This window comes from Paramormyrops kingsleyae, chromosome 17, assembly GCF_048594095.1.
Source record: "Paramormyrops kingsleyae isolate MSU_618 chromosome 17, PKINGS_0.4, whole genome shotgun sequence".
Taxonomy (NCBI): Eukaryota; Metazoa; Chordata; class Actinopteri; order Osteoglossiformes; family Mormyridae; genus Paramormyrops; species Paramormyrops kingsleyae.
In genome coordinates, this window is record NC_132813.1 from 14,035,624 (window position 1) to 14,058,939 (window position 23,316).

Below are 23,316 nucleotides of genomic sequence, written 5' to 3' on the forward strand. Positions count from 1 at the left end.
GTATCCTGAAGAAAGTTACGTATTTAGGAAAGTTCGTTGCTTTTTGAAAAATGTTATTTGGAACGGATAATTCATGTATTACAATGAAATCATTGGGTCAGTCCCGGTGAGGGCTGTACTATAGAGATGTGATTTGAAATTGTCATAGACGGGGTGTATCCCCCCCCCATCTGTTTTCATCTCAGGCCATTAGGTTTTGAGATCAGTGAAGCCTGGACTGTTTGTTTCTGGTAGGGTGACAGTTTCATATTCATTTAGACGCGCAGACACACGTGCCAGATTCAATCAGTGAGTAAGCAAGGGAGACAGCAAGGAAATGAGGGAGTGACGAGGAAGAGAGAGGGAGAGAGAGAGAGAGAGAGGGAGAGAGAGAAAGCCATAGAGACAGGCAGATCGCTGGAGCAGCACTGTGATTCCTGTAGACGGGGATCTCTGGCTTTTATCATCTCAGGATTCCTGATCCCCTATCCACAGCTTCCTTTACAGGAAACAGATTTACTGTGCGGTTTCTTCTTGGAGCGAGCCGCTGCTGATCAGCCTGTTCAGCACATCTGTGAGAGATGCCTTTTTAATTCGTCCGGACGGGTCAGAAGGCAGGCAGGGAGGCAGCCACCACACACGACACTTTCACTCTGAGAGGGAACGCTGCCTTCGCTTGTCCCTCGCCATCTCCTCTCAGCTGCGCCCAAATCCGCACCGGCATCGCCATGGGTGACAAAGGCACGAGGTGGGTCAGATTTTTCATCCAGAAATTCAGCGATTTATGGTACGGCGGGATCTGACACACCGGCTGTCGTTTCTGTCTGCTGGCTGCGTTCTGATAGGCTGTATTCCTTTGTTGATACTGGGTCTTGTCCTGCGTGATATTTCATGTCTCAACATGAACTGATGCATCCACTCTGAATATGCTGTTCAAACCAGCAAACATTAGCCTCCTCTCATCTGTTAGTCTCCAGCACCTCAGCTGTCTTCAGCAGAAAAGGATTTGTGTGGTGTTGTCGAGACAGGGGGTCTTGGGAATTCTTTACTCCTGGTTGTTACATTCACAGTTAGAGGTCTGTGTGCTGGTTTATATATATATATATATCTACACACTGGGCAAGGTATGAAGCTGTAGCCTTTTTGCGTTTTACAAATGGTAAGGCTCATGTAATGTATATCTTCGGGTTTCAGCCCTTGAAAGCATGTTCCACCATGCGAGGAATGGTAAGGGTTACCCTAGCACATGCAGAAATTGTGTGATTGTCGCCGTACTTTTTCAAAATGTACATGGAAGACTCTTCACAATATATAAATATATACATATATTTACTCAATTGACACTCATGTCAAACTGTAGTTTACGCTATACTGTAGTAATTTCCAATTCCAGGAGTATTTACTGGTCTGTACAGCTGTATGTTAACCACAGCCCCTGGGATTATCTACTAAATACATTTTCCAGATGTGTCCTTCTAGGCCTTAGAATTATTCACTTTTTTTGAAGACTTATATAGAAGACAGTTGCTTTATCTTAGCAACCTGAGGCAGGAGGTGCTGGGGAACCTGGTGGTATCCCTTCGTAAATCACCGTTGTCGTGCTGAGGTCTTGCTGTTCCAGCATGTTCTCCACCCTTCCCAATTTCCTGCTTTTTGGTATTAATCCAATCTGATTTTCAGCAAAAGGTCAACACACCCTTGGGGGGGGCAAGCAAATATAATTTAAGCATAATAATTTAATGAAATATTGCTCCAGTATGTTTGTTTAATGTCATATTGGGGGATGCTTGTCTTTTTCAATTGTAAACTTCATGACTAATCTCAGGCCTTGTAATTAATTTCTTGGTGCAAAGGATTAAACCTGGCGATTAACTTTCCTATTGTTTTATTCTCACACTGATGCATATTGGGTTAGACACTACTGTCGTTATCTAGTGCTCTGCATTGTGAGGGATTTCCAGATTTGTGAGGGCCCTTTTGTTTCTGTAATGCAGTGTATGTCATGGGAGTTGACATATGGCCCTGAGATAGCTTTCTATCTAAGTTTGCGTATGGTTTAGTGTCCCACTGGTCCCGAGTGATGGCCCATCTTAATGAAACACACCAAACATGATTAATGATCTGTTTACTGTAAAGCAACCCCAGGATAAAACGGTGACTTAGTATGACGACTGGTCATGTTTAATGGTAGAAGCTGTGCTCAATGTCGCTTGTGCTGTGTGTCTCTGGACTGTGCTGTGTGTCTCTGGACTGTGCTGAGTGTCTCTGGACTGTGCTGTGTGTCTCTGGGAGTCTCAGCACTGGCCCAGATGCTTGTAGTTTCCTCCCTGACCTCTGATTCACCATTCCCAATTCCCACGGTTGCCATCTCTCACATATCTGTATCTGGCGTGACACTTACGCTTTTAGACTCTCACAGAAGAAATCTTACGCCAAATCTATATTATTACATTATAGACCTAAAATTAACTACATCAGAAGTGTTGGGGTAGTTTGCAAACCCTATAGACTATTTACAAGGTAGTAAAATTGTTACATACATGTAAATGTATGTGCACACTTGTCTCAAATTGAAATTCTCGCTCCAGCCTGCTGACCAAATTTGGCAACCCTAGATTCTTATTTTAATTTTCAGATGAGTGACTTTGCTGTCTGGATTTGTGCATTCCTCTAAGCTAAGCATGTCACATCACATGATCCCAGACCCAGAGGTCCTCCAGGTCTGGGCTTCGGGGCCACCTGCTCCCTGCTGTGCTCTGCCTGGGCCTGGTAGAGCCAGCTAAATGAGTGTTGTGGGACTTTCAATTAATTCTACTCCGCAGCCTGGGACCACATGTGCACACCTGTGAATATGGAGATACCCCCCCACAGAACAGGTGGCCTGCAAGTACAGCCTATTCTTTAGCTCCAAGTCTCAGCCAAACCAAGCAGAATGTGATCTGTCCTCCTGATGTCTCCATTGGTATCTCTTGGTATTGTTACTACAAGTCCAGCTAACAATGGAGGAGATAATTGGAACATTTTGTCTATATCATACTATTCAGGCATTTAGGAATGAAGGATGGAGCTGCTGGATTCAGCGGAGCCTGTGCAGAAACGCTCTCCATCATGTTGTTTAAAAATTCATAGGTGCTCGGCAATGTTTAATCAGTCATGAGACTTCGAGGTTCTTGAAACCTTAAAGGCAGATGAGGGTACGCATTGGTATTCACCGCACATTAGTTCCAGCAAGAAGAATTATATTATCGTATGTATTTCACGGGTGTTAAGACCTAATCACAAGTGTTAGTGCAAAATTAAGTGTTCATGCAAAAGTAGGAAAAATATTGCAGTAAAGGTAAAAAAAAAAATAGATATAAATGGTGTCAGCTTCTCTCAGCAGCATAGAAGAGAAGGTAGTTTTATCATGGTTATAAATGTTTTATGTACCGGAAATGCAGAAAACAAGAATCAGTATTAGAGCTCAAGAATGGTGGTCTGCCTGTTTATATGCAAATAATGGATTCTTGTTGAAATTATGCCATTTGGGTGGGAAATGTTGCTATTTGAGTTGGGAATGTTGCCATTTGGGTTGGCTTTTTTAAAATGGCACTCAACTTTAAGTTTACAGAAAAACTGAAAAACCAAGTGAGTCCTGTATATCAACGTGCAGTTAAAGCATCATATCCACCTAGCAGGCTGGTATGGGATAGGGGTTTGATGAAGATAGATAATTATTTTTGGCTGTTTCTGTCCTTTTAAAATTCGGCAGAAATTTTGCAGCTGGCATGGCCTCTGGTGGTCACTTTCATGTTCAACTGAACAAAAACATCCACTGTTCCACAAAATTTGTCCACAAGTTTGGACCTGAGAAGCTGAGAAACTGGAACTGACGTGTGGCTCAAGTGACAGAATCTTATTTCTCAACAAACAGCGAGTGAAAATAGTTTGACTCACATGGGTGTCGGAGAGTGCCCAGTGTTTCTCACAAAGGGTCCCTTTCTTCCATTTCAGACATTCTGCAGACAGTTTTCAACCTGCGTTGTAATTACTAAAATGAGCACCTAATTGATGTGATGCGCGTTTTGTAAAATGTTGTGTTACTTCATATTGAACGTTTACAGTGTGCTGTTTACGGTGTGCAGATCAGATGCAGTGTTACTGGGATTCATATGGATTAGATACATCATATATAAAGCCTTATGAAAAGCCCCCCCCCCATTTACAAGCCATGAACATGCCTGAGGTACTCAGTAAGCTAAGGCCATCCAAGCCCTCAAACTCAATCAGTGAGACTTCAACATCTCTTAACATTTTTGAGTCTTCAAGTCTGACAACTTGTTTTCATGTTATTTCAATGTAGATTTGCACTGATTTCCTATTCCATGGTCAATATGTAATCAAACTTAAAAAAAAGTCATTTTCAGCATGAATCCCTCAACCTTGCCAGCACTGACTATATTGTTGTTGTTATTATTATTATTATTATTATTATCATTATACACAATTCTTGGTGTGCTACACTAATTTGCTTCTTAACTGTTAGCTGTTCCTCACAGTTCCTCTATGGAAACTAACTTTGTGATTACAGTCATTAACAAAATTGTATGCGTACCCGCTGACTGCATGGCATCTATGAATCAAAAGGCCTTTTCCTTTTACAATTCTAAGGTATCAGTAATGAGCTGTGCAAAAAAGCAGCTCTGCTCTTCATGTTTAATTTGCTAAATTATTCTCAGTGTTATGATTCACTGGCATCCCGTGGAGGGTGATTCCCTGCTTTATGTCCTATACTGCCCAGGACAGGTACCCCTGTGACCCTGTACTATTTAGCAGGGAAAAGATGGATGGATATAATCATTTGTGCAATGCTGCAGTATTAAAAATAATGTGATGATGTAAGTCTTTAATTTCACACTGCCGTCACAAAACCAGTCCCGTTACAATAAACAACAGCGGCAACTTCAAAAACCCCACATCTCACGACTCCCTCGTGCTTGCTGGTGTGCGATAATTAACAGGAAGGGTTATTGCTAGATATTTGGAGCAGTTGGTCCTCGCTACACGAAACGGTGTCTCCTCTGAGTGGATTTTTAAACTGCACATTAGTTGAGAAACGTGTGTGATGTAGCAGGGCTCTGTTGGACATTTCAGAACCAAAACACAATTTCTCATCCCACGGGGGTACATTGTCATGCCACAAAGTGCTTAAGATGACACAATTGGACTGCATAATGTCACCTGAAATGTTATTTCAAAGACATTTTAATGGATGTCATGAGTTTGTTTTAGAACCACTGGGGAAAGGGAGATCTCTTTCTGAGTTGAGTCACCATGGTAACGGTTCTGAGGCCCACTGCAGGTTTTTAGAGTTTGTGTGCCTAAATGTGAGACCTGCATCAAGACTACAACCCTGAACATGACCACATTCAATCAAGAAATAATGCAGTTACACTATTTTAGTTTCTAGAAAAGTTGAATCAATACACTGACAAATGTTTCTATAAGGTACTTAGTTAACGTTGCCAATAAATGTTAGGTAATGTTGCCAACAGCAAGAGCCAATGATTTTTTTGATGTTAAATGTCAATAACCATTTTTAGATTTTTACAGTGGTGGGGAAGGCAAGTTAATGGATGACTGAAAAACCAATTAATCAGAAAGCAAAACAAAATATTAAAAATCAAAATGCATGGACAGACTGTCAGGAAGGTAGATCTGCTGAACAGTAATCAGACCAGATTCATTCATTTTGTTCCATAACCTAAATGAGTTCTTCAGTCACCTCTTTAATAGCTAGAACATACACTGTAGACATTGGAGAATGTGTAATAAAAATAAAATCGGGGTGAAACAATGATTTACGTTTGTTCATTTGCAATGCCAAGAAACCTAAATCTGAAGGTGAGCACAGTAGTTGGAATATTCTGAATACTCTGAAGTATGATCTATCTATCTATCTATCTATCTATCTATCTATCTATCTATCTATCTATCTATCTATCTATCTATCTATCTATCATCTTTAGGATGATAAATAGCTTTATGTGCATGTACTGTAAACATTCTGCAAAGTCTTAAGGCCCAAAGTTCATGCCAAAGGGAGTAACTCTCACCACAGAAATCACTCTTCTCTAATCTATCTGAAATGCCTCATTGGAATTCCAGCCATCACTTCCGTGACATGGTGAGATCACCTTGTAACACAATCCTTATTGGTCGCAAGCTTGGCACACCCTCACAGAATTTTTTCTGACAAGGGTGGAACATGTAGGGCAAGCTGACCAATCGGGCAAGCTGACCAATCAGCACACTGGGCTCTTTGGGGGTGGGGCTTAAAGCTTTAACACAGCATTTCAGTTAGTCAGGGTGAATAAAGATATACAGCATGAGGAAAATAATGTGTTTTTGGAACATTGGAACATGTAAATCTGTTCTAGTGGGGGGTCATAATAAAATTATGAAGAGTGAAAATGATCATAATAGGGCCCCTTTAATTATTTTCCAGTGCTGAAGTGCACAGAGGGAACATCTTTCCAATGTTTTAACTCAGTATTAACATGCCAAGTGTAACAGTTTCATAAAACCCATTTACACACAACCTAACATACTCCACTGATGCATTTAATAATTTATTTATTTAGAAGACAGACGCTATTAAAGGGGAGCATTCAGACTGCACCCTGATTTTAAAATCGTCGTTTCTTCACTAGACGGTTTTGGAGCTGAGGGGCAAATGGTCCAGGTCGGCTCCCTAGCAGCAGAGCCTGAAGGCCAACTGTGTGATCCATGCAGATAAGCATTACCAGTGTGTTATCAGTGTGTTATCAGTGTGTTACGCTTGTCAAAACTGGGACCAACAGGAACAAGTGCTTTCCTGTGCTTTCATGGTTTGTTTGTTGAACTGTATAGATATCGACTGTATCACTTAATGATCTACTGTACCACATGCTTTTATTGTTAATAGTTTATTATTTAAAAATCTATTTACACTGGCACACATTTTTCTTGAGACACATTGAACGATGAGACTATAACCATCCTTATAACTAAATGCAACCAGATTTTGAACTGGTAAGATTTGGGTTCCAGATGCTTCTCCCAGGTCATCTTCAGCTGCATTTACAGTACGTGAAAAGAGGAAATAATTAAGTTCTAACAAGTATATCTTAAAGTGAGAGATTCACTTTAAGATATAGAATCATTTATTAGAGACTCATGTTTTGCATTCTTCATTTCTCCCTTAGATGTGCCATGACAGGTTTTGTTATTTCACACGTTATAGCCATGAGAAATGCATGCTGGGAGAAAGTCACATGGCACAGAGGCTTGCTGTCATTTGAACATCTGGCCCAGACAGGGTCCCTTGGAGACATTATTACCCTGGGAAGGGATCAGGGAACATTCCAGTCAGCTGTTTGCATTTCCTTCATTGACAAAATATATATTCACTAATTCTCCCTGTTCATGGTCGGAAGTTTTTTTTTTTTGTCTTATGTTTATTCATTATTTCTTTTTACAAATTTAATTATCATTCTCCACTTCTCAGTCTGAAGTGTTATGTATAAATTCTTTGTATGTATTCAGTCAATCTGTGTGAAAAGTGACATCTGTCAAGGTTTCCCAGCCATATTGGTTGCATCCACAGTAAGTACAGTGTGGTGTTTGGGAAATCACCAAACTGGCTTTCTGTCATTCCTGTAATTGCAGACACATGTTTCCCTGGACATTCAGCTTTCTGACCTGATCAGATAATCACATCCTTTATATGTGTAGGCTGTTGTGTATGAAGACAATGGCCCAATCTACAGGTATTGACTAGCGTATGAATAATCACAGTTTGAAGCTGCAGAACTGTCAATGGGTTTTAGTCATTGTCAGGATAATTAACAGTGAAAACTATGTTTTCATATATATCCTTTTCCTCTTTCCCTAAATTGCTTGCATAACCTGTCATTTGCATATCAAAGACACATTGTTGCTATAGTAATTAGTGCTGAAGTATTAAACTGCAAGTACTCTCTTTGTTGCCATGCCAACCTTATTCAAAAGCTGGTTTCTTCACACAAAATCATTTTTTTTAAGGTTGTGTTAGTCCAGGTTGCCTCCAATCTGAAAAGATATCCATGAACGGAAAACAAACAATAAGAATTTTTCATTATTAAACTGCTTAAAGATTAATTTTTGTATGACTGTCATAGTGGAATCACTGTTATTGATTTTGTTACTGATGCTGTTGTTGATATTGATTAGTTTATATCAATACACTAAGGTAGGGGCTCCAAAGATTTTGATGAGCACAGACTGGCATATGTTGTTATGTTGTGCAAAACTGTGACCAGTAAAACTTGCTGGGGGAGGAGGGGGGGTGTCACAATAAACGATGTGAATTGAATGATCAACCCCTCCCCCAAACACCATGCATATTGCCTATTAATCCATTAATTCTACCCTTTGTCCTTTGAATGGACACAGTGCAGTTATCTTGAAACACAAAAGTACTGCGAGATCTCGTTAGAAATTTTGTGAGATAACACAAAAGGGCTCATTATTTTTTTCCCCTCCCATGTCCCCTTAGGGACACCGTATATTTATAATGTTATGACAGCTTTAAAATATAATGTTTTTTTATATACCTGTAGAGAGTTGAAAGACTACTCTTTATTTTGGGTCTAAGTTCATGCATTGATTTGTTCTGCAAAAATCTGAGACACTCGACAGAACTGTTTTCAGTTTTTACCACGGTAAAATACTGTGGAAAATGAATTCGGACTTCCTTGGGGAACATTTTACTGCCCGAGTATTAGCGCACGGAAGTACATTGATCAAGGCTACATGATGCGCAGACAGTTTCTCTTTAATGGTCCGTCGTTAAAAATTCATTTCAGAGTGCATTTCGGCACAGCTAAGTCATCATACCCACAATTATCTGTTGAAATAATAGATTATTAGCTCATGAAAGCCCTTGGCATTTTATGTCACAGTAAATAGCAAGCTTAGGGTACAGAACCGTGCCTAAAAACTTGTCAAAAAAAATGTGATATCAGAACTGGATGACCCAGTTTATTAGGCATAAATGACTTTATACTAAGCTCAATGCTTATTTATAAGTAAAAACAAATAAATCACAGATACAACTTATCATAACATTAATTGGTTCATGTATTTATTTTCCCTAAGAATTGCATCTGAACATCATAGGATATCAGTTAATGTTTCAGAAAATTCTGAGCTGTTTTACATCCTTACATATCCTCATAAATGAGCGACCTGGAGTGCTGACTATTACCAGATGTCTTTTGGGATCACGATACGCCTCATTAACATCTAATTGGTGCGTGCCTTTGTTTTGCTGGAGTACCATTTGCAGCGTCTGTGCCATAGCTCACCCAGATCAATATCAGAGGTCATACATGTTTAGCTGATCAGCTGGTCTTTCTGATATATTTATGTGTGTGTGTGTGTGTGAGAGAGAGAGAGATATAATGCTACTATTGAATTAACATTTTAGATGACATTTTGCATTTTGTCTCCAAATAAATTTGCTGAAAATGCTTAAATGTTCTCATGCATGGTGCTGATATGTCCTACCTTACATACATATGCAGCTGTAGGGTAAAAGTTACACAAAGCGAAATGGAATTTGACAAGAAGGTCCTGGATGATATGGTAATAATATATCGTGTGAATCTCTGTTATCTAAAGACAAATTATAAACAGATGTACTCTTGTGTCTGAAATACATGAATTTAAATAAGTCTTTTTCCCTTAGTATTCAATATGTATTTTATGGTCGTCATCAACATTTGTCTGGAAGATGGCCCTGCTCATTACAGGATTGCCTTCACTGGAATCTGCTGGGGCATCTGACGACATTGGGGTCTAATTTATGATGGCATTAAGACCTGACAGATGGAAGCGCAGGCCATTATCCAGTGAGCCATGTAAACTGGTCCTTTTAGTCGAAGACTATAAAAGACCACCTGTCCTTTGATGTGATAAAAAATGTTTTCTCATCCAAAACATCCATGGCAAACCCCTGGATTAATTAAAAACTCATTTAAAGCATGAAACAAATTCAGGTTCTGTGATTTAGTTTGCCACTCAGATGACGGGTCTAATACAGTCAACAAGTTGATGGATTCTGCTCCATGCGATTGCCTGCCTTCAGCAGCACTGATAAAATACATTCCCATTGGTAGCTGAAATTCATGAAATTGTATGTTTGGAAAACAGTATTTATTCTCTTAGATGCCTTTCTTGCTGTAAGTGGCATTTCCACCGATATTGGATTCACCTGTACTGGTATTTTAAATACTCAAGTAATTAATTCTCTTTGATGCTTTTCAGAGTGTTTAAGAAAGCAAGCCCCAATGGCAAAGTAAGTTTGTTTCGATTTTTTTCTGTGCCATTGCTTACTGGCTTGCAATTTTGTCCACAGAAAAACAGATTTATATGATAACACTATAGCTTATGGTCTGCTCATTAACTATTAATAGACTGTTACCAATCAATTGATAACATATTAATAGATAGAAAGATTCATTAACAAACAAGTTTAGAAATATATTAAGATCATGTCTTGCTGCTGGTATTTACACAATAGCCTGTAAATTCCTTGTAAATATAAAACAATGGATTAGCAAGCATACTCAGAAATGAGTTAAAATTGAAAATTTAAAAGCTATTTAGTAAATATTTTGTGAGACAAGAATAAGATGTCTTAAATATAACTCTAATTTTGATTTTAAGTGAATTGTTTAATTCCTAATATATTATCAAATGATAATTTATGGAGCAGGCCTTAAACTAAAGCTGGGACTGAAATGCACACCTCTGGCACAGTGTTTCCCAATCCGGTCCTCGGGGACCAGCAGACAGTCCATGTTTTTGCTCCCTCCCAGCTTTCAGTAGGGAGCAAAAATGTGGACTCTCTGTGGGGCCCTGAGGACTGGATTGGGAAATGCTGCTCTAGGGGTATAACAGTGCAAAAAGCATCCTTTAACAGTTTGAGACTCCCTGTGATTCGTCCAGCATGTAAGCTGCAGCTTATAATAGCCCCACACTGGAATGAATGTATCTGTGCTTAACAAGGCAGCAGTCTTGGGCTGCATGGGTCATCTCAGGTCATGCTCAGGGCTCTCCTGACAAATGATCATTAATTATGCCAACAGCCAATCAGCTTTCTCTTTTTTTTCCCCCTAGCTTACTGTGTACCTTGGGAAGCGGGACTTTGTTGACCAGGTTGACCTTGTTGAACCTGTTGGTAAGTCAATGCTTCACCTTCATTTGTAGCTGTATTGATTCTACTGGAGGTCTGCTTCTGAGGAACAATATCATTCAGTTCTGATCAATACACAATTGATGTGAGTTTCATTTATATAGATAATATTACATGACATTTGTAACTTTGGACATTAAAAATTGATTCATTGCATAACACAGTTTCATTCACCACTGCTCATGGTTTTTTGATGATTGTCCAAGCAAGTTCAAAGGGCTGTTAGTTCTTTGAACCTGATTTTATATGTCCCCAGACACATAAATATTTAAACCATATCTCACTTTCAATTCTGTGCCTTCCAGATGGTGTGGTTTTGATTGACCCAGAATACCTAAAGGAAAGAAAAGGTGAAGAGATTTGAGTTTCCCAAATCCATATGTGTCAAGCCCATGTTTCAGACCTCTGCTATTGCCACGTTATTGGAATGGGCTTCTGCCATCTTCAGAGCTTTGGGTTTTCAGTCATTTGTACTGCTTTCACAAAGCTTCCAATTCTGATATATTTCTGATATGTTTGCCTACTCCTGCAATGTAGCCATACGGCCCAAAGAGCTCAAGAAAAGTGTGCTGCCTCTGTTTTCAGTGGCATTTGTTCTCTTCCAGTTTTTGTGACCCTGACATGTGCTTTCCGCTACGGCCGGGAGGACCTGGATGTCCTGGGCTTGACGTTTAGAAAAGACCTCTTTGCCGCCAACATCCAAGCCTTCCCTCCAGTGCCGGATGGGAAAAATACTTTAACCCGTCTTCAGGAGCGCCTCATGAAGAAGCTTGGGGAACACGCACACCCGTTCACTTTTGAGGTGACAAGGCTTTAATTGGTCATGGGGGATTCAGCCCATTGTGAAGAATGTGTTGGGGTGACTTTTGTGGAGCATCGATAGCTGCTGTAGTTATGCATTCCTAGTGCATATTTTTACACATATAAGCTTTTTCTGCAGATTCCTCCCAACTTACCTTGCTCAGTCACCCTTCAACCAGGACCAGAAGATACAGGAAAGGTAATGAAAACTGAACGTAATAAATCAACACATATTGCATGCTGAAAACAAATGATTAATAAAATAATCTTGGTTGTCCATTAAAACTCATTCCCTTTTGATCCTTGAAGTTGATGTAGTCACTGGCAGGAATGCCATTAGGCTGTATCGCATTCTCGTGAATATAGGCTATTTGGTAACGCTTTACATTAACTGCACCTTCATAATGCTTTTATATTGCATTCATAAAACGTTCAGTGCACCTTCATAATGTATTCATTAAGTATTGATAAAACATTCATAAACATCATGTATGAATACCATAACCTCCTAACATTCCTTAACAGCTGTAATAAACATTAATAAGAAACATTATATAATAATAACAAACATTATAATTGTATAATCATGTAATGTTTGTTATTAATGTATATTAAAGCTGTTAAGAGATGTTAAGGTGTACTTGCATGCTGCTTATGAATGTTCTATGAACGCATAATGAATGCATTATGAAGGCGAACTTAATGTAAAGTGTTACCGGCTTTTTTCATACATGGATCCATGCATGTGAATGTCTGGTGCCTAATTCACATTTAGTGCAACTAGTAACAATTACAGATATTTTAAATTCATGGGAAGAGGTGACAAGATATCGTTTTTGAAATATCAAACTAAATTCTTCAAGGCTTATAACAATATGTTATATAATAATGCAGCCTTGGTAGTAATTGGACAGAATGTAACACTGAATGATGATTATAACAATGATGGTAATGATGATGATGATGATGATAATAGGGTAATGTTGCAATATAAAATTATAACGTAGTCTATAAATTTGTTACATTTTATTATTACATAATGCAATGTTACATGGTGTGTGACGACATTATGTAATAGCATGGCATTATGTGATGAAAATTTATTACGGTTTGGCGAGTTATTACATGATGTGGCATTATTACATAATGCATTGTAACAAGGCAAATACATAGTCTTTGGAATATATGAATAAATAGAAAATCCATAAATCCTAGTTCACATTTTAAGATTTGCTGTTTTTCACATGAAGCAATGGGCTGATGGTATGAATTATTGGAATGTGTGTGGTCATTCCGCTGCTTTACCTCAGGTTTCCTGCTTTATGATGGGTGGTGCCTTTTCCTGATTTAGTCCAAAATGTTGCATATACCTGCCTCTGAGTTTCCATAAATATTTGCATTTTTTTCTCATCAAGTTTTGCTTGATAAATCGAGGATTTTGCATGTTGCTTGTGCACATTTTGGGCATCTTTTGTGTGATTAATGAGGCCCTAGGACCCTGCATGAAATGATGTGTATGTACAATATAGTGTGAATTGTTGATTTGTGTTGCGCCTGAAACAGTGAAATGTCAAACTAAGGGTAATATGATGTCACCCATAAATTATATAAGGTGCCCTTTTATTATCTTTGAAGGCCTGTGGGGTTGACTTTGAAGTAAAAGCTTTCTGTGCAGAGAACGTTGAAGAAAAAATCCACAAGAGGTAGGTGTGCCATGTATGAAACTGGCTGCCGTGAAGCTAACAAGCAACCAAAGGCAGAAATACAGAAAGTGACTATTTACGCTACAAGGGCAAGACTCAGGGGATGAAAACAGGGCTGTGGGAAGACCGAGGCAGAAGTTTGCCTTTGGTCATGTCAAAAATAACCTGTCACATGACCAGGGCTCTATCTGTAAATGATGGTGTCCTTGAGAATCCACTGCAAGTCAGATAATACCATCATAAACAGCAGTCATACTGTGACCTTTGGATAACAGTGTGTTACTCAGTTCTAATCTGGGAAAGCTGTGCATGCCACTGCATATCAACCGCATACGATGTGTCATAAGCAAATTGCTGTCTTTGGACTGACTGCTGTAAACCCCAACATCATGTTTCAGTTTTGCATTCTTCACATTAACGACCGTTATGGCATTTCCTGTACCCATTCCTGACTGGCTTTAGAAACTCCAGACCTAATACCTAGTAGAAATTCCAAATAAGTAACCCTCCAGGCATTCCTGAAACACATCATATTCGGGATTTTGTTTGCTTCCTGGAATAATTATTCCTTGGGTAGAAGGATGGGGCTAAAGTTTTATGGAAGGGGCAACAGGGCAGTTTGTAGCCAAAAACACAAATGACAGGAAGTACCCTACATGAGATGAGAGCGTAACCCATATGTATCTGCCACACAGGAACTCGGTGCGTCTTGTCATCAGGAAGGTGCAGTACGCTCCAGAGAAGCCAGGCCCTCAGCCCATGGCTGAGACAACTCGCCAGTTTCTGATGTCAGACAAGCCGCTTCACCTGGAGGCCTCACTGGACAAAGAGGTGACGGAGCGAGACAGTGAGACACACCTTCAGCTGGAGAACATGCAGGGGGTCACAAATGGAGTCATATATATATTATATTATAACTATATTTAGTGTACTACTAAATGAAGTGTTTATAGTCTTCTGGTTTCAGTCATGATTGTAAATAATCCTTCTGTTCAGAGACATCTCTTTCTTATAGTCACATTGCATTTGAATAGATTCATTGAGTGGTGGCACGGTGGTGCAGATGTTAGCTCTGTTGCCTCACACTTCTGGGACCAGGGTTTACGTTTCCACCGTGGCTCCATGTGTGAAGGGCTTGCATGTTCTCCCCATGTCATGGTGAGATGTCTCCATGTTGTAGGGAGGTTTCTTCTGGGTACTCTGGTTTCTCCCTGCAGTCCAAAAACATGCCGAGGTTAATTGGAGTTTCCATATTGTCCATGGGTGTGAATGGTCTGTGTACCCTGTGATGGGTTGGTGCCCCATGCTGCCTTGCGCCAGTAGACTCTGGGATGGGCTCCAACCCCCCCCCCCACGACCCTGAACAGCACAAGCAATTACGGAAAAAGGATGGATAGATAGATTGATTGATTTGGTCTTTGTTCTCTTCCTTCAGATTTACTACCACGGAGAGCCAATCAACGTGAATGTTCACGTGACCAACAACACGAATAAGACTGTGAAGAAGATGAAGATCTCAGGTTACCGACAGGCTCGACTTGACGTGTGACTCTGGGTGGTGATGGGTGATGCTCTGCGGAAAGCTGATGTTCTGTGTCTGTCCACACAGTGCGTCAGTATGCTGACATATGCCTGTTTAACACTGCGCAGTACAAGTGCCCCGTGGCAACAGAAGAATCAGAGTAAGACGTCTCCCGCTAAATTAACCGCACTCATTCTTTGGTGTTTGTGATACATAACATTTTCAACAAACCAATCAATTCTGTACAGCGCTGTATTCAATTAGAATTACTGAATTAGGATTTAGGGGTAATTTATTTGATATTTGACTTTTTATTGGAATAGTTTGAAATATGACCTTTTTTAAAAATCCATGCAGCCTTTAATTAGAGAAGGGGATGAAAAACAATTAAATCAAATTAGTTAAAATGTCTAAGGCTTTAAGAACAGATCTTATGGGTCATTTCTTCAAGATCTGGTAGACATACTTTCCTTTCTGCCCACAGTGACATGGTTGCTCCCAGCTCCACGTTTTGCAAGGTGTTCACTCTCACACCCTTCTTAGTCAACAACCGAGAGAAACGCGGCTTGGCCCTAGATGGGAAACTGAAGCACGAGGACACAAATTTAGCCTCCAGCACCCTGTAAGCGAACCCGTCTCTGAGTGAAGCCAGCCCGTGGAGCGGCAGAGCAGTGAAACCTTACCATGTGGCTCTTCCGCAGGCTGAGAGAAGGGGCTAACAAAGAAATCCTGGGGATCATTGTGTCCTACAAAGTCAAAGTGAAGCTGGTTATTTCCCGGGGAGGGTGAGTGTTTCCCATCTCCCTCCCTGGGGTGAATGAAATGTTCTCCTGCATTTCGAAATCTGCATCAATCTGTGTCATTTTCTGCTGTTTCAGGCTCCTGGGAGACCTCGCATCTAGGTAATCTTTGTTTTGCGTACTGCTGATTATCTTTAGATTAATTCAGTTTTCTGTGGTGTGTTATTTATTGTATACATCTTGATGCAGACGTGGTGCTAAGCCCACAGTTGTACAGTTGTGGTTTTGTAGGCTGAGTAACATATTTTTCTTTGTGTTTCCCTCTCAGCGACCTGGCGATTGAACTTCCGTTCACATTAATGCATCCCAAACCTGTTGAAGGCTCTTCCTACCGAGATGGTATGCTTGGTACTTCAAAACAAAATCTTACCCCTCTGTTATGGCTCATGACTGTCACCCTCTACAACAGGGCTGATCAAATCACAGTCCTCAAGGGCCAAACACTGCTGATTTTCCCACCTTCCTTTATCTGTGAGCCAGGTGTGAAGCCTCCATCACCAGTAATTATTAAACTAACTACCTGGGAGAACTGAAAAGAAGGCCTGAATTTGGAGACAAGGGCCAGATTTCAAGAGTCCTGCTCTTGAACAATCCCGCCAGAGAATTTTTGTCCACATCCATGGCTGAAAGTTGTCGAGATCTATAAACTCATTTAGCTCAACACTGTTGCCTCCTGTTTGCTTTACCATGAACTCATGGTTTGCTGCCTGTGTTTTTTTGCCTCAGCTACAGACAAGGACGCACCAGTAGACACCAATCTGATTGAATTTGACACAAAGTAAGCCGACCGCTGTTCCATCATCTCTTGCTTTCTTCATACACCGTCTCCAAAGCTGATGTCCAGCCCGCTTGTTCACTACTGTTCACTCGTACCTCATGTAAATTTCAGATGATAATCATAACTTATGTCACGCATAAAAATGCTGGCTTAAAACTCACTTGATATGGTTCTGTGGTTTTAAAAAAAATGTATTATCATTTAGCTATATGTCAACGTTATGGTCAGAAGTGGTAGAAATCTGACTGAATATATGTCCTTTTGGTTGCATGCTGGGGATTATTAACTGTAGGTCAGAAGCCAGTCACTCAAACTCATGTTTCCTATAGTGACGACGACATCGTCTTTGAAGACTTTGCGCGACAGCGCCTCATAGGAGCAAAGGAAGAGAAGGATGAGGACGAGGATGGGGCCGACTCGCCGAAGCTGAGTGACAGATAGGCACCGGGTTGTAGGTGTGAATCTTCATTGAGCGGAGGCCTGCGGGTTTAGCCTGGAAGACTCTGTAACAGTCTTGTGCCTGTGCTGTCGTCTTGTTATTCTTCACTTTAGTCTTTTTCCATTTCCACGGGAATGCAGAGTTAAGAGCCCAGCTGAGTCTGTGCACAAGGCTGAAAGTGGTGGTGTTAGATGGGGTTAGGTCACCCAGCTGGCTCTGCTTGAGAAGCGGGTGATGGAGGCAGAGAAAACTTGCCCTGTGACAGCTTCGGATCCTTTGATAGATCGATGGATTAAAGTCGTTCCTTCTAGGATGAAACATTAACTAAAATCGCACCCTAAGAGTATAATTACCTATGAGACTGTGAAAATGTCCCAGAATAAGTACAAAAAACGGAACTTTCTTCCACTTGCTGTCGCTAGTGATTTATGACACTATAGCATTTCACCAAACTTAACAGTGAGTAGTTTGTGGAATTTTTTTTAAAGTTTGGGTGGATTAACTTAGACGCGTTAGCAACGTACCCTCAGAACAATGGCCTTAAATCATCACTCATTCGTAAATTATGGTTCCAGTTTTTATAGGATACTTTCAGCTAATATCATATTAATCTATTTATACCTATGGATATTGGTTACTAAATTCAAATGGGCAGTGAACCTTTATCTGTTTGAAAGAATATTTTTTAAATTAAAAAATATATATAATTTTGTAGCAGTCAGTGTTTACAGTTTATTGCCCATGTACATACTGTATGCTGGTTTTGATGACACGCATGTTCCACTGTCTTTTTCGCACAAGATCTCAGGTGGGTCTGTTTGTAGGAATTAAAGACCCCAGGATGTTTCGACTGTGGGGCGAATGGGGAGGCACTGCATTGATAGATTTGATAGTGAGTACACGAAACCTCAAGAAGAGTGGATTTAAATGTCCCTATTTTGCATGACACGTGTCAATAATGCTCTCAGCATGCACGACCGGCGAAATGCCCAAGGGAACACCGGCATGATGCTCATGGCGTGTGACCAGCTCGTCAAAAACACGAGTAGAACCATGACACTGGCTGGAACATCCGCATGTCTCACGTATGTTTAATTTATTTTCCGTTACTGAATTCGCTGTTAAATGGTACGTAATGTGGTTTGTATAGCTGTATAAGACGCCTGCCCACCCTGTTTCCTGACATCGCAGATGTAACAGATTAGCTGTTCAACTTCCTACTGAATTTTAAGAACCCGGTGAACTGTTTGAACCAGAGACAGAAAAAGCCATAATGCCCGTATTGCTGCTGCCTTGGCAGGTGTTGCTTTCCATATAGTGCAGGAAAATTATTAAATTGTACAGGCGATTTGAACAAATGACCAATGGCATTTGTCACATTCACCTTTATGGTGGAATTCATGTTGACATCATTTCTATATGGTAATTATACTTGACACAATTTCCTTTTCTCTTCTCTTACCCGGCCCTGTTGAGCAAATCAAATTAATCTTTTACTGAAATAATGTTGATCGTACCATTTAAGTCAGACCCACTGTGAAACTATTTTACAGCTAATCATTACCTCTTTACTATACATTTGGTTTGTTTTGAAACTAAAACAGCTCACTTATGAATATTTAACAGTAATTTAAATGTTTTCACGGAAGGCTTCACCATTCAAGAATAAAATGATTATATGTGTGTGCTTATTAACATGAAATTTAATGTGAAGCACACTTGATTACCCTGGATACTATTTTCATCTCTTTTATCTGACTAATTCTAGTGAATGATGTTAAAGTATAGAATTTCTGCTGAATATGCTGGTACTGACTTAGCTATGTCTGAAGAAGAAATATTATAGCATCTGTGCCGTAATTCTGAAGTAATCTGTATATTTAAGTTTTATTCTTAATTACTTGATATGCCAGATTTACGCAAAATGTCTCACTCAAATCGGCAAGAAAACATATAATGTGTTGAGACTGACAAAACTGAATGTTTTTATGTTGTGCATCCAAATATTAAAGACTTTTAGGGATGTTTCTGTAGAGCTTCCGGTCAAGAGGGAGGCAGTCGTTAGTACACAACCAGGGAACCCCGGCGAGAATTCCTGTCTCTGTCCACCACAGTAATTAAAAGTTTAGTCGATATAGTGAATCAATATCAATTTGTCCGTGCTGCTTTTTCATTTTATAATCACTGGATGAAGAATTCAGGTTAAAGGGTGCCGGAAGAATTGTTTTTCAGCGTTAGCTAAATATTTAGAGGGTCTTTGTCTTTCATGTTCGACGTCTCACCTGGAAATGAGGCATGAGACCTTAGGCTGGATGCAAAGCCTGCAACAGATTTCACACCCAATCTGAAGTGAGGGAGCCCAAGGCGCCCTCTAGTGGTGATCTCAACGCTGCTGTCCTCATAAGGACCACATTATATAACTACAATCTCTGGAAAAATAACTTCCGTTAGTCCTGAACCTGGACACATTATCCAATTTGACACCCTTTGGGGAAATAATTGAATCCAAATGATGGTGCAGAAGTCTGAGCACAATGTGAGGCAAGGAAAGTCAAGTGTGACCCAAAATTGGATTCTTGTGTGTAAAACTTGCCTCTCATTAACACCCCCTCCCCCCACCTTACATTCTGGATATGTTGTATTTTGTGGCAAAAATCTCCTATTTGTTCCTATGATTTCTGTATTTGTTGATGTAAAATGTTTAAAACAAAAACTTCTTTGTGCTTTGGTGAAGCATGTAATAAAGCGATCTGGTTTCTGTGTGTATCTGCTCCACGCTGCTGCTTTGTGTAGGTCACGTGTCATTCCTGTAGGACTGTAAGCTGGTTCAGAAAATAATGACATGAGTTACAAACGGAATTAGCAAAACATAAAAAAATACACGACACAAAAACAACACACGATAACTCCCCTGCTTACCATTAGTTAAAAAGCACCTATGACTGTTACATGCCCAGATTCACAAATGTGAAGGCAGTCATTAAGGTGAGCATTTCAAACGGCAGCTTATAATGACCACACTTATTTGCTCGGATCAGGGTTCCCTTAGTGGCCAATTACGTTTGGCCATTAATATTGAAAGCTTGAGGCCTCATTGCAGCTGGACTGATTAAGAACCTTGTTGTTGATGTTTATTTGTATCTTGTGGGACCTGAAAGCCCTCACAGGTCATTTATTTGTACTCTCCAGCACCTCTCCGCTCATTAGGTGTTAACGAGGGCTTCAGAGCAGGTCTTACTATCAGCCACGGGATCTCCATCTTCTCTGTGTCAACAGTAGCTTTTTGGTCATCGTGTACCTCCAACACGTTTATCGAGGTGCCGCTTTACTGGACTGCCAGTATGTTTAGTCTTTTCCCTTAGCTCTTTGTTATTAAAATGTCAGAATAAACTTTTCAGAATTCCATAACTTGATTTTTTTGCTAGTTAATGGCTACATGCATTTATGTAATATTGGCTTGGATAAAAATATCAAATGCAGTTACACTGTAATACATAGGAATAAAATTTGAGGTGAATGTGAAGTTAATGAGTTGAACACTGACTGTTATTCTCGCTGTTATTTTTGTGTCTGTAGGGTGCAGATTTAGCTCTGATGGTAACACTGTGGCCTCATTCCACCATAGCTTTAGGTTTGATTATTATCCTACATCTATTTGTAGTTTGCTTGTTCTTCTGCATTTCTCTCCAAAGACGTGGTTTGGGTAAATATGAGTTGTCCATAGTCTGTGTGCCTTTGAATGGACTGACATGCCGTGGAGGGCAGGCATACCAGGGCGGGCCAATCGGGAGGCTTGGCAGAATTCCTGGTGGACCGCTTAGCTATTGTTCTGGTCAACAAAATAATTTGAATGGTTTAAAGTTGCGTTGTTCTGAAACAACACACACACACACAAACGCAACAGACCACAATTGTTCTGCATAGAGAACTACATGGCACGTGCATCAGTGTGCTCCCTTGTTATTTAGAACAAATTGAGTGCAGTGTGCAGTTACGGAGGTGCTTGCTATCGCTAATCACTTTAAGTTTCTCAAACGATGGATGTTAGAAGGAGACCAGGCGGGGCTGACAAAGTCAGACTGCTTCAACAGTTCAATATGCTATTTGGTATTTATTGTCTTCTTGAGATGTCAGCAATAAAGTTATCGGGATAATAAGACTTGAACTGTGGCATCACATATCAAAGTTCCCCCAGAACGAAGACAAAATGGACTGGTCCAGGGTTACAAATAATAAAATATACAGTAAAGTTGAGTAATATTTTCCTTTGATGTTCTTTGGCTCTTTATAGGCTAATACGCTAGGAGGCACACAGTCAGCTTCACGTCCTCCATGCACACCACAGGCTACCGACACCAACTGGTTCTGAGGTTAGGATCTAATCCTCATGCAAAACAGATGACCCTCCTCCCCATAGTCTGGAAGTCAAGCAAGCCTCTCCCCTCTGCCATGTCACACAGTCGCCCTTGGTAATTGATTGCTCACACAATCAGACATCATGTCGAGCCGGTAAATAGCAGAACTGAAAAGTGTACTTAATTAATCAACTCTCTGATTTGGGACTCACATTAATTTCTGCAGCACCAGGCTCCCCTGGATTAGCACACAGGCTGAGATTATTACAACCTTAGAATGAAGCTGATTTCAGTCACTGGCCAGTCGTGAGTGCAGCATACTTATGGTGTCTTATAAATAAATAAATCCTTTATTTGCCATTTGCCCATGTACGAGTGCAGCTGAGAGGGAACGTTCCCAGAACTTTAACCAACGCCATGTAAAGGTCTTCTCGAAACTGGCAGTGAATGTTTTTACTGTAACATTATTGCTATGTTTTACATTTTAATAAAGTTTCTGTCAATGTTAGCGTTATATGAGTATTACCTGAACAACCTTTGTACCGTAATTTTGAAAAACATTGTTTTATAATATAAATATTATTATAATAGTGCTATATACAGTATGTATACTGTGAATGTGCCATCCAGCCTCGAACCCCTGACCTTAGAGGTGTAAAACTGCGGTGCAATGTCCTTTTTCTACTTTTGCATTATTATTCTTAGATGCAGAAGTAGTAGCAGGGAACTTCAGGAAAACTGGACACTTTGAACGTTTCCATACCTTAACATGCAGCAAACGTTCCTAGAATGAAAAATTGTTAGCTGGATGGCTTCAGGGACAGGGCTGTGATCCCCAAGGGCTCAGACTGACGGTTCCTTTATTTAGCATCTGTTGTTGAGGCTGATGTTGTCACTTATTGGTTTTAGTGGTTTCATCCGAACTGATTTCATTGGTCAACAACACAAAGCAGCTTGTTCTCCACCTATCAGCCACTGACCTTTCACCTCCAGTCGGTTTGCTTCTCTAAAGGCTCATTTCACCTTCCTTAATGGTTGGTTCACCTGGGTTTTCCTGCTAACACCCCAGGCTCTGACCCACCTGGGTCCCCTGATGTTGCTACTGTACCTTGTTAGCTAAGAAAGCCGCTCGAGGATGATGAGGGTAGACACTATGATCAAAGGGGCAGTCGTGTGCATGGAGGTCCAAAATGATGCAACATTGTTTTTGAGTCAATATAAATCATAATCTAATAATCTAACACTATCCCACATAAAAAAAAAAAATAAATAAATAAAAACAAATAAATCCCAGCACGACTTCCTACCATGAAAAGACAATGTCACAATATTTAAAATTAATAACTATAACAGAGATGGTTTTAGTTAGCATTTTTTTAAGTGAGAGCCATTCGATTGTAGTGAACTAAATGGAGATCTCATACATTGTGCCCTGCAAGGCTAATTCGTCATAAAATGTATCACAGAGCACAGCAATCGAAATCGACCGCAAATATCCTTTAATATGTGCTTAATCATTGTGATTTCTTTGGTTTCTTTTCAACGATGTTCATAAATACCAGATAAAAAATTGTTCATTTTATATTAGCTTCAACCCACCTCAGGAGATCAGCGTGTAACTGGCAAGTTGCGAACTGACAAAAACAGCAATCTGTCAAGGCACTGAAGGGCTGCTGTGG

The 23,316-nt window shown here is 40.1% G+C and overlaps 1 protein-coding gene across 1 annotated transcript; it reads left to right on the plus strand.

Moving 5' to 3' along the window:
* The first annotated feature begins 521 nt into the window (after nucleotides 1-521).
* On the plus strand, nucleotides 522-20,046 carry arrb1 (arrestin, beta 1). Its single transcript, XM_023807335.2, has 16 exons — nucleotides 522-727; nucleotides 10,309-10,339; nucleotides 11,164-11,224; nucleotides 11,545-11,589; nucleotides 11,845-12,041; nucleotides 12,180-12,239; nucleotides 13,676-13,743; nucleotides 14,439-14,574; nucleotides 15,179-15,263; nucleotides 15,353-15,425; nucleotides 15,750-15,887; nucleotides 15,967-16,050; nucleotides 16,144-16,167; nucleotides 16,334-16,404; nucleotides 16,792-16,843; nucleotides 17,173-20,046. The coding sequence occupies exons 1-16, from the start codon at nucleotides 708-710 to the stop codon at nucleotides 17,282-17,284; spliced, it is 1,257 nt and encodes a 418-aa protein (XP_023663103.1). The 5' UTR covers nucleotides 522-707; the 3' UTR covers nucleotides 17,285-20,046.
* Nucleotides 20,047-23,316: the final 3,270 nt, after the last annotated feature.